The following is a 12,620-nucleotide window of genomic DNA, read 5'->3' on the forward strand; positions in this document are numbered from 1 at the left end:
TTTGGAACTGTTTTCCTGTATGTGGGTAGCAGAAATATTCACACTTCGTCATATTGTTGCACTGTGCGCATCCTCTGCATTTATAGCTACCATTTGGAAAAAGGCGTAAAAGAGCCTGGCTGATTTTCTTTTGTGGCTGGCAGTTGGCATGAACCAATTTATCGCGTAAATATAACATGCCAGTGTTTCTTGACCGCATCTCCCACTTTTCACTACGTATATGTGGTTGTGAACATTACATGTGGTTGTGAACATTACGGAGTGTTCTGTAGCTTTAGCGGGTATTTTAGCAGTTCATCTCGTGTTTCACTCAATGCCAAATGAAGAGCTTCATCCACACATTGTGGAGAATAGCCTCTTCTTAGAAACCTATTGCGCATCTCCTCTGCTTTTTCTAGATGGTCCTGAAAATGATTTGTTGCAAGTCGGGGAAGGGGGTCCCATCTAGCTCGGCTATTAGACAATTCTTTATTAAAGGTTTAATAGTCTATTGTTCAGCTAATAGCCCATCCTGCTAGCTTGTGAAAAACTAATAATAATACTTGTTCCCCTTTCCATGTTAAATATTCCAATTGATAAAGTGTTTTTAGCCGCAATCGGCCCCAACCCCAATTAATATATTTGGGCACTGTCGATAACGTGCTGGACTTCGGGCTAGAATGTTGAGTTTGATACACCTGGTATTGGATATGGCTGAATATTTTTTTGCTAAATAGGGATTTTAGTCAATTATCTTTATGACAAAAAAATATGCACAATCTTTTGTCTCTACATTAACTAACATATTCCTCTCAATTGTAAATGTTTTGCTTGACTCGTTATGACGTTATAACTACATACATTTGCTTCCCCGTACTGTTTTGTCAGCCATCTTTGCTGAAGTCACCAGGGATGTCAAATTCGTCATTGGAACCACTCGATATGATAGGTCAAATAAAAACCTTGGGACCAAATGCATAATGAGTGCTCTAACTCCCCCTTGTGGTGGTCTGGAGCAATGAAGCCGTGACGCTGGGTACCTCTAAGTCCCGCGGTATAAGCTCAAAACTTTTAAAGGAGTAACCATTATATCTTCAATATTGGAACAGCCAGGTTATGACATACAGTTGAAGTCGGAAGTTTACATACACCTTAGCCAAATATATTTAAACTCAGTTTTTCACAATTCCTGACATTTAATTCTAGTAAAAATTCCCTGTCTTAGGTCAGTTAGGATCACCACTTTATTTGAAGAATGTGAAATGTCAGAATAATAGTAGAGAGAATTATTTATTTAATATTTTATTTCTTTCATCACATTCCCAGTGGGTCAGAAGTTTACATACACTCAATTAGTATTTGGTAGCATTGCCTTTAAATTGTTTATCTTGGGTCACACGTTTTGGGTAGCCTTCCACAAGCTTCCCACAATAAGTTGGGTGAATTTTGTCCCATTCCTCCTGACAGAGCTGGTGTAACTGAGTCACGATTGTAGGCCTCCTTGCTCGCACATGCTTTTTCAGTTCTGCCCACAAATTTTCTATGGGATTGAGGTCAGGGCTTTGTGATGGCCACTCCAATACCTTGACTTTGTTGTCCTTATGCCATTTTGCCACAACTTTGGAAGTGTGCTTGGGGTCATTGTCCATTTGGAAGACCCATTTGCGACCAAGGTTTAACTTCCTGACTGATGTCTTGAGATGCTGCTTCAATATATCCACATAATTTTCCATTCCTCATGATGCCATCTATTTTGTGAAGTCCACCAGACCCTCCTGCAGCAAAGCACCCCCACAACATAATACTGCCACCCCCGTGCTTCACGGATGGGATGGTGTTCTTCAGCTTGCAAGCCTCCCCCTTTTTCCTCCAAACATAACGATGGTCATTATGGCCAAACAGTTCTATTTTTGTTTCATCAGACCAGAGGACATTTCTCCAAAAAGTACCATCTTTGTCCCCATGTGCAGTTGCAAACCGTAGTCTGGCTTTTTTATGGCGGTTTTGGAACGGTGGCTTGTTCCTTGCTGAGCGGCCTTTCAGGTTATGTCGATATAGGACTCGTTTTACTGTGGATATAGATACTTTTGTACCTGTTTCCTCCAGCATCTTCACAAGGTCCTTTGCTGTTCTGTGATTGATTTGGACTTTTCACACCAAAGTACGTTCATCTCTAGGAGACAGAATGTGTCTCCTTCCTGAGCGGTATGACGGCTGCGTGGTCCATTGGTGTTTATACTTGCGTACTATTGTTTGTACAGATGAACGTGGTACCTTCAGGCATTTGGAAATAGCTCCCAAGGATGAACCAGACTTGTGGAGGTCTATACTTTTTTTTCTGAGGTCTTGGCTGATTTCTTTTGATTTTCCCATGATGTCAAGCAAAGAGGCACTGAGTTTGACGGTAGGCCTTGAAATACATCCACAGGTACACCTCCAATTTACTCAAATGATGTCAATTAGCCTATCAGAAGCTTCTAAAGCCATGATATAAAGTTTTCTGGAATTTTCCAAGTTGTTTAAAGGCACAGTCAACTTAGTGTATGTAAACTTCTGATCCACTGGAATTGTGACACAGCTAATTATAAGTGAAATAATCTGTCCGTAAACTATTGTTGGAAAAATTACTTGTGTCATGCACACAGTAGATGTCCTAACCGACTTCCCAAAACTATAGTTTGTTAACAAGAAATTTGTGGAGTGGTTGAAAAATGAGTTTTAATGACTCCAACCGAAGTGTATGTAAACTTCCGACTTCAACTGTGTGCAGGTAATCCCCCACCTAACACAGAATACGCCAAAGTGAACTATACATCTCATTTACATGGTAAACTACTGTTTCACACTGCTTAATTACATAGTGTGTGCCTCAGTGGTTAGCACTTTGTCAGGGCTTTATACCTGAATAGGTAGAGCCTTGAACAGGTGTGTGTGTGTGTGTGTGTGTGTGTGTGTGTGTGTGTGTGTGTGTGTGTGTGTGTGTGTGTGTGTGTGTGTGTGTGTGTGTGTGTGTGTGTGTGTGTGTGTGTGTGTGTGTGTGTGTGTGTGTGTGTGTGTGTGTGTGTGTGTGTGTGTGTGTGTGTGCTATTATAGGTGGGTACCACTCTCACTCTCTTTCTGTCTTCTCCTGTCTCTTTACACAGGGTGTGCCAGGTCTTGATGGTCTAAGGGGAGAGAAGGTCAGTTCTTTATGTCAGGTTGCTCTTTATAAAAGTCTCTGAATAGCAATAACCTTTTACTGCAGTGGGTTAAATCAGGGTCACACAGAGTGTTTCTTGGTAGTCTTAAACAAAACTACTTTCAAACACTCTGGTATCACAAACCCAGATTAAACCTATTACTGGGTTAAGGTACTTGTTTAATTCAGACTAATAATAATTTGATGAAGCTTTGTGCATTGTAATCAGTAACCTTGAATTATTATCCTGGACTGTTGTTAAATCAATCTTCATTTATGAATGTTTAAGTACGAGTCACAGACCAGATCCATGTTTTTGATTACAATGCATTGTTTTTAATGACAACATCATGTGTCTCTGTTGCTAGGGAGACCAGGGTGAGCAAGGAGACCAAGGATTGGCCGGAACCCATGGAACCCCGGGCCTGCCTGGAGAGCCTGGTCGGAATGGACTAACTGGACTGAAAGGAGAGAAGGTATGGAACACCCAACCAACCAACCAACCTATCAATGCGTCAGTCAGTCTGGCTGTCTGGCTGTGTAGCTGGACTGGCTGGCCCTCTGTCTGGTTGGCTGTCTGTCTGGTTGTTTATCTGTCGATCTCCCACATCTGTCAAAGTATCTTATAACGTATCCTAAGGCTGGGCGATATGACGATATATTTCGTGTGACGATAGAAAAACATCTATCGCTTCACATTATGCTCTTTCGTTTATTTTGTTGTGTCGCAATTCACACTCTTTACGGCAATATTTTTCGTCAATTGGACGTCGCTTTGCATTCTTCCACGTGCTGTGTGGAAGGAAATTTGCAACACAAATAAACATGGAGGAGAGTGAACGTGACAGTCGAGAAATGGGGGTTTCGTGAGTTGGTGCTAACACTTGACCCAAGGTGCATCATTTAAATACCTGTAACGTCAGGAGAATGATGGCTGTGGAGTCAGGCGCAGAGAGCAGAAGTTTCACGGGAACAAACGCTTTAATGTCCACAGTCAACAGGAAAACAGGTACAAAAATGGGTGACGCCAAAACACAGGCGCAAACACAACCCAAAGACCACTGTTAAATAAACTGGACAGCGAAAAACCCAAAATCAATGATACACCTCCTACGTACAATGACAACCAATAAGCCCGCACAAACACTAGCTGGCGAAACGAAACTAAATAGTACACCTCCCAAAACCCCAACAAGGAACAGGTGAAAACAATTAGACAGACATAAACGAAAAGGAAAAAGGGATCGGTGGCAGCTAGTAGACCGGCGACGACGACCGCCGAGCGCCACCCGAACGGGAAGGGGAGCCACCTTCGGTAGTATTCGTGACAATACCTTTTATTTGTTGAGTATAATTCAAAATGTAATAAGAAATAGGCCTTTACATGTTGTCATTTTAAATAAACTATTTATTCATTGAATTTACAGAAATGTTGTATATTGTGATATGTATCGTTATCGGGATATGAAATTACCTATATTGGGATATGAAATTACCTATATCGGGATATGAGATTTTGGCCATATCGCCCAGCCCTAACATATCCTTATTTCTCTATATATATATATATATATATATATATTCTATTTATCTATCTATATATCTATTTCACTAAGTCACTGTTAGATTCTAAATAAACAGAGTAAAAACTCACGGATGACTAGTAAAGCTCAAACCAAGTTTATTCACCGACTGGGTCACACAGCTGCATAAGACGAAAACATATTTACACAAGCACTGGTGTTAAACCTTCCTCCTATGCTGAGTCGCCTACTTACACATCTGGACAGCCAATACATCTCTGTTGCTATACAGAACTTTAGTGATGCCTGTTCTCTCTCACTTCATCTGACCTGACCTTGGCCCAAATTCCTCACTCCTTCCCAAATCACAGCTGTACAGTTGACTTGTACCAGACTGTGGCCCTTCTCCTCTCCAAAGGATACCTGATGTCTAACAATATCATGTTCAGACAGAATGTAAATGTTCTGCATTCCCCTTTCTCCCTCAGTAACATGAGTGAGGATATTTTAGAGATCAAGTTTAGAACCCATCAGTCCACCCTTTTGAACATTAACTGTTCAACATTATATAGACTTTGAAATTGCTTATAAATAAACAAAGAAAATTATGATAATAATAATAAGAAAATAATAAATAAAACATGAACAAAAAAATAAAACATGATTAACATTCACAGTTGAATATTAGGTTTACACCTCGGAGACTTAAGGCCTCCGATCTATAATTACACCATGCACACTCTTATTTCCATCTCTCGTCTGATAACTGATAATGACATTTCAGCTGGAGCTTTTGACTTCCTCCATTTCCTCCTTCGGGTTCCTAAGAGAGTGATAGCACAAGACTTAAAAAGCAAAAAAGAAACACACAACATAGCGAGCATTATTAATGTGTTAAGCTATACATAATTATATATGCAAAGACAAACTGAAGTTTGATAACAAGACGATTCCCACTCTCTCTTCGCCTGACTCTATGCCTTAAGGATATTTTTCTGCTGGGCTCCACAAAAATGAAGGCCCTAAAAAAAACTTATGGTTTCACCCAGTCTTCCCCTGTCTGGCCACAGGTTCCAAGAGGTGTTCCCAAGTCATGTCATTTTCACTTCGCTCCCCATCTCCTTCTTCCTCCCTAGCCACCCGATATACACGTGCGGTAGCCTTAATTATGGCTGCAATCCCGTTAACGGGATGAAATGACAACAGCCAGTGAAAGTGCAGGGCGCCAAATTCAAACAACAGAAATCTCATAATTAAAATTCCTCAAACATACATGTATCTTATACCATTTTAAAGGTAATCTTGTTGTTAATCCCACCAAAGTGTCCAATTTCAAATAGGCTTTTCAGCGAAAGCACCACAAACGATTGTTAGGTCACCGCAAAATCACAGAAAAACACAGCTATTTTTCCAGCCAAGCTTTTAAGCTTTTATTTTAATTTTATGTCATTGAGCCATGTCACAATTGCATCTCTGAATTCTTTATTAGATTGGAATTTTCCGTCAGCAGGGAAACGCTGACCAATTTTATCCAGTTTGCAAAAATGTTCCCATATTCAAGTCGATTTGGTAGAATGCTTCTGCACTTCTTTCGGCACCTCTATGGCTTTTTAAAACGTTTCTTCCTCTAGTCCTACTTTACAGGGAGAATCAGGTCTGCCGGTCGCCATTTCATATTATTATTTCCTCCCCAACGGCTCTAATACACGCCTTCTATTAACTATTTTCCAAGGTAGTGATACCCACTTCCCCGGAGAATAGTTATGGTATTTGTGCCTTGTAATTGGTCACAGCACCTGATACCTTGTATTAGAACCAATACTGACGCACTTGCCAATTTACTACTGGAGAATGCGGCTGACCTAAAGTCTGATACCAATGTTACGCATCAAATATCACTGTTGTTGACAACAATCAATCAATCAATCAAATGTATTCATAAAGCCCTTTTTACATCAGCCCATGTCACAAAGTGCTATACAGAAACCCAGCCTAAAACCCCAAACAGCAAGCAATGCAGATGTAGAAGCACGGTGGCTAGGAAAAACTCCCTAGAAAGGCAGGAACCTAGGAAGAAACCTAGCGAGGAACCAGGCTCTGAGGGGTGGCCCGTCCTCTTCTGGCTGTGCCGGGTGGAGATTATAACAGAACATGGCCAAGATGTTCAAACGTTCATAGATGACCAGCAGGGTCAAATAATAATAATCACAGTGGATGTAGAGGGTGCAACAGGTCAGCACCTCAGGAATAAATGTCAGTTGGCTTTTCATAGCCGATCATTCAGAGTTAGAGACAGCAGGTGAGCTAGAGAGTCGAAATCAGCTGGTCCGGGACAAGGTAGTACGTCCGGTGAACAGGTCAGGGTTCAATAGCCGCAGGTAGAACAGTTGAAAAGAGCGGCAGCAGGTGGACTGGGGACAGCAGGTGGACTGGGGACAGCAGGTGGACTGGGGACAGCAGGTGGACTGGGGTGGACTGTGGGCAGCAGGTGGACTGGGGACAGCAAGGAGTCATTAGGCCAGGTAGTCTTAGGCATGGTCTTAGGGCTCAGGTCCTCCGAGAGAAGAGAGAAAAGAGAGAGAGAGTTAGAGGGAGCATACTTAAATTCACACATGACACCGGATAAGACAGGAGAAATACTCCAGATATAAGAGACTGATCCTAGCCCCCTGACACATAAACTACTGCAGCATAAATACTGGAGGCTGAGACAGGAGTAGTCGGGAGACAGGAAGATCACGTCAGTGACTCATATTACAACACATATTACCACGATTATGTCATGGTTCCCCATCCCAATAGTGCATAAACCAACCTCTCTCCTTATTGCTACTGCTAATACAAACAAATCATGTTCACACAACGTTTAAATATCTTCTTGCTTCGGGACTTACCCTTCCGGGATTTACCCTCCACAGGGACTACCCTGTTCAGGACTTACCTTTTATCTACGACCGGTCGTAATACCATGGGACTACTGAATAATGTCAGGTTTTCTAGGTCCGTATCCTATAATTGGTTCAGCTTACGACTCTCATCTCCCCAAGATGTCAGAATGAGTGGTAACAGGTGTAGAAACTGTGCCTACCTTGTTTTTTGTGCTGGTTGCTTCTCCACTGATTCTGACCCTCCAGTTCGACTATAAATCGCAGTGAACTATTAGGCACTAAATAAACAGAATAAAAACTCACGGACAACTAGTAAAGCTCACATCAAGTTTATTCACCCACTGGGTCACACAGCTGCATAAGACGAAAACATATTTACACAAGCACTGGTGTTAAACCTTCCTCCTATGCTGAGTCGCCTCCTTACACATCTGGACAGCCAATACATCTCTGTTGCTATACAGAACTTTAGTGATGCCTGTTCTCTCTCACTTCATCTGACCTGACCTTGGCCCAAATTCCTTACTCCTTCCCAAATCACGGCTGTACAGTTGACTTGTACCAGACCGTGGCCCTTCTCCTTTCCAAAGGATACCTGATGTCTAACAATATCATGTTCAGACAGAATGTAAATGTTCTGCATTCCCCTCTCTCCCTCAGTAACATGAGTGAGGATATTTCAGAGATCAAGTTTAGAACCCATCATCACTAACTTACTATGTAACAAACTAATTCACTAACTATCTAACTAATCAACTAACTAACTAGTCCCGTGTAGCTCATTTGGTAGAGCATGGTGCTTGTGACACCAGGGTTGTGGGTTTGATTCTCACAGAGGATCAGTATGAAAAAAACGTATGAAAAATGTATGCACTCACTACTGTAACTCGCTCTGGATAAGAGTGTCTGCTAAATGATAAGAATTTAGACGCTGACATTTCTCTCTCTTTCTGACTATTGTTGTATCCTTCACCAGGGAGATGCGTGTGAGAGCTGTGCGACTGTCTCTGGGGGGCAGGTCAGTGTAGGTGGGGTGCAGGGAGCCAAGGGAGAGAGGGGCGACCCCGGATCCCCAGGAGAGGGAACAGCAGGGAAACACGTGAGTCTGTCTGTCTCAATTTGACCCTGGTGTATCACTTTTTTTTGTTTAGGTGTGCGTACTATTCATATGCATGCTAAAATATAATATCTTCTCTCTCGCTCTCTCTCTCTCTCTCCATGTACCAGGGTAAAGCAGGGCTTCCCGGTGTTCAGGGGCCTGTTGGACCTAAAGGAAGCCAGGTAGGACATGTTGATGTGTGTGTCTGTGAGGGTTGGGGAGGTGTTGTAGGTCATCAGTAACTGACTCAGTGTGTGTGTCTGTGAGGGTTGGGGAGGTGTTGTAGGTCATCAGTAACTGACTCAGTGTGTGTGTCTGTGAGGGTTGGTGAGGTGTTGTAGGTCATCAGTAAATGACTCAGTGTGTGTGTCTGTGAGGGTTGGGGAGGTGTTGTAGTTCATCAGTAAATGACTCAGTGTGTGTGTCTGTGAGGGTTGGGGAGGTGTTGTAGTTCATCAGTAAATGACTCAGTGTGTGTGTCTGTGAGGGTTGGGGAGGTGTTGTATGTCATCAGTAACTGACTCAGTGTGTGTGTCTGTGAGGGTTGGGGAGGTGTTGTAGTTCATCAGTAAATGACTCAGTGTGTGTGTCTGTGAGGGTTGGTGAGGTGTTGTAGGTCATCAGTAAATGACTCAGTGTGTGTGTCTGTGAGGGTTGGGGAGGTGTTGTAGGTCATCAGTAACTGACTCAGTGTGTGTGTCTGTGAGGGTTGGTGAGGTGTTGTATGTCATCAGTAACTGACTCAGTGTGTGTGTCTGTGAGGGTTGGGGAGGTGTTGTAGTTCATCAGTAAATGACTCAGTGTGTGTGTCTGTGAGGGTTGGGGAGGTGTTGTAGTTCATCAGTAACTGACTCAGTGTGTGTGTCTGTGAGGGTTGGTGAGGTGTTGTAGGTCATCAGTAAATGACTCAGTGTGTGTGTCTGTGAGGGTTGGTGAGGTGTTGTAGGTCATCAGTAAATGACTCAGTGTGTGTGTCTGTGAGGGTTGGTGAGATGTTGTAGGTCATCAGTAACTGACTCAGTGTGTGTGTCTGTGCTGCCCCCTGTAGGGTGACCCAGGAGTTGAAGGGGTGGGCCTCGCAGGACCTCAGGTAAGAACATATTCACTGAGGAGATGGGTCGCTCAAATTACTAATACCCTTACCTTGGCTGTTGTCTATTCAGCTAGAACACTTGTCAACTCATATGTTGGCTATTTAGTTGGTCCAGGTAGCCTCTTGTTATTGTGGGTGAACTTTTCCTTTAAATTCGTTTTGGCCAAATGTGTCCTGATGTTTTCTGTTTTCGGTACTTCCAGTTTCATACCATGAATTGTTTCTCACACTGTTCAATATAGATAGTAGAACAGACAGAGTCTTCTTCACTTGGTTTAGTAGAAGAGACAGTCTTCTTCACTTGGTTTAATAAAACAGACAGTCTTCTTCACTTGGTTTAGTAGAAGAGACATTCTTCTTCACTTGGTTTAATAAAACAGACAGAGTCTTCTTCACTTGGTTTAGTAGAAGAGACATTCTTCTTCACTTGGTTTAGTAGAACAGACAGAGTCTTCTTCACTTGGTTTAATAGAACAGACAGAGTCTTCTTCACTTGGTTTAGTAGAAGAGACAGAGTCTTCTTCACTTGGTTTAGTAGAAGAGACAGTCTTCTTCACTTGGTTTAATAGAACAGACAGAGTCTTCTTCACTTGGTTTAGTAGAACAGACAGTCTTCTTCACTTGGTTTAGTAGAAGAGACATTCTTCTTCACTTGGTTTAATAGAACAGACAGAGTCTTCTTCACTTGGTTTAGTAGAAGAGACATTCTTCTTCACTTGGTTTAATAGAACAGACAGAGTCTTCTTCACTTGGTTTAATAGAACAGACAGAGTCTTCTTCACTTGGTTTAGTAGAAGAGACATTCTTCTTCACTTGGTTTAATAGAACAGACAGAGTCATCTTCACGTGGTTTAGTAGAACAGACAGAGTCTTCTTCACTTGGTTTAGTAGAAGAGACAGAGTCTTCTTCACTTGGTTTAGTAGAAGAGACAGAGTCTTCTTCACTTGGTTTAGTAGAAGAGACAGTCTTCTTCACTTGGTTTAATAGAACAGACAGAGTCTTCTTCACTTGGTTTAGTAGAACAGACAGTCTTCTTCACTTGGTTTAGTAGAATAGACATTCTTCTTCACTTGGTTTAATAGAACAGACAGAGTCTTCTTCACTTGGTTTAGTAGAACAGACAGTCTTCTTCACTTGGTTTAGTAGAATAGACATTCTTCTTCACTTGGTTTAATAGAACAGACAGTCTTCTTCACTTGGTTTAGTAGAACAGACAGAGTCTTCTTCACGTGGTTTAATAGAACAGACAGTCTTCTTCACTTGGTTTAGTAGAACAGACAGAGTCTTCTTCACTTGGTTTAGTAGAACAGACAGAGTCTTCTTCACGTGGTTTAATAGAACAGACAGTCTTCTTCACTTGGTTTAGTAGAACAGACAGAGTCTTCTTCACTTGGTTTAATAGAACAGACAGAGTCTTCTTCACTTGGTTTAATAGAACAGACAGTCTTCTTCACTTGGTTTAGTAGAACAGACAGAGTCTTCTTCACTTGGTTTAATAGAACAGACAGTCTTCTTCACTTGGTTTAGTAGAACAGACAGAGTCTTCTTCACTTGGTTTAGTAGAACAGACAGAGTCTTCTTCACTTGGTTTAGTAGAACAGACAGTCTTCTTCACTTGGTTTAGTAGAACAGACAGTCTTCTTCACTTGGTTTAGTAGAACAGACAGAGTCTTCTTCACTTGGTTTAATAGAACAGACAGTCTTCTTCACTTGGTTTAGTAGAACAGACAGAGTCTTCTTCACTTGGTTTAGTAGAACAGACAGAGTCTTCTTCACTTGGTTTAGTAGAACAGACAGTCTTCTTCACTTGGTTTAGTAGAACAGACAGTCTTCTTCACTTGGTTTAGTAGAACAGACAGTCTTCTTCACGTGGTTTAATAGAACAGACAGTCTTCTTCACTTGGTTTAGTAGAACAGACAGAGTCTTCTTCACTTGGTTTAATAGAACAGACAGTCTTCTTCACTTGGTTTAGTAGAACAGACAGAGTCTTCTTCACTTGGTTTAGTAGAACAGACAGAGTCTTCTTCACTTGGTTTAGTAGAACAGACAGTCTTCTTCACTTGGTTTAGTAGAACAGACAGAGTCTTCTTCACTTGGTTTAGTAGAACAGACAGAGTCTTCTTCACTTGGTTTAATAGAACAGACAGAGTCTTCTTCACTTGGTTTAGTAGAACAGACAGTCTTCTTCACTTGGTTTAGTAGAACAGACAGAGTCTTCTTCACTTGGTTTAGTAGAACAGACAGAGTCTTCTTCACTTGGTTTAGTAGAATAGACAGAGTCTTCTTCACTTGGTTTAGTAGAACAGACAGAGTCTTCTTCACTTGGTTTAATAGAAGAGACAGAGTCTTCTTCACGTGGTTTAGTTGAGGTATCCACTTTCCCATCTTTTTGAACGTTTGGGATCATTTGGCTGTAAATCTCCTATCCCTGGAATATACTGGTCCATTCCTTCTCCTATCCTGGGTTTTGCTCTGGAATTCCTTCTGGACCAACACATTAACATTCCTTCTGGATCGACACATTAACATTCCTTCTGGATCGACACATTAACATTCCTCTTCGATCGACACATTAACATTCCTTCTGGATCAACACATTAACATTCCTTCTGGATCGACACATTAACATTCCTCTTGGATCGACACATTAACATTCCTTCAACACATTAACATTCCTACTGGACCAACACATTAACATTCCTTCTGGATCGACACATTAACATTCCTTCTGGACCAACACATTAACATTCCTTCTGGATCAACACATTAACATTCCTTCTGGATCGACACATTAACATTCCTTCTGGATCGACACATTAACATTCCTTCTGGATCAACACATTAACATTCCTTCTGGA

At 41.7% G+C, this 12,620-nt stretch overlaps 1 protein-coding gene across 3 annotated transcripts in view; it reads left to right on the forward strand.

Annotated features, from left to right (window-relative positions):
• LOC139559195 (collagen alpha-1(XVI) chain-like) overlaps positions 1-12,620 on the forward strand; it is a 136,322-nt gene that overhangs the window by 69,339 nt on the left and 54,363 nt on the right. For all 3 annotated transcript variants that reach the window (XM_071374972.1, XM_071374969.1, XM_071374973.1), the window contains exons 29-33: positions 3,123-3,158; positions 3,526-3,633; positions 8,545-8,667; positions 8,796-8,849; positions 9,716-9,757. In XM_071374972.1, coding sequence (XP_071231073.1) covers positions 3,123-3,158; positions 3,526-3,633; positions 8,545-8,667; positions 8,796-8,849; positions 9,716-9,757 — 363 coding nt within the window. The remainder of the gene's footprint in view (positions 1-3,122; positions 3,159-3,525; positions 3,634-8,544; positions 8,668-8,795; positions 8,850-9,715; positions 9,758-12,620) is intronic.

The sequence above is a fragment of the Salvelinus alpinus genome, chromosome 29 (assembly GCF_045679555.1).
Source record: "Salvelinus alpinus chromosome 29, SLU_Salpinus.1, whole genome shotgun sequence".
Lineage (NCBI taxonomy): Eukaryota > Metazoa > Chordata > Actinopteri > Salmoniformes > Salmonidae > Salvelinus > Salvelinus alpinus.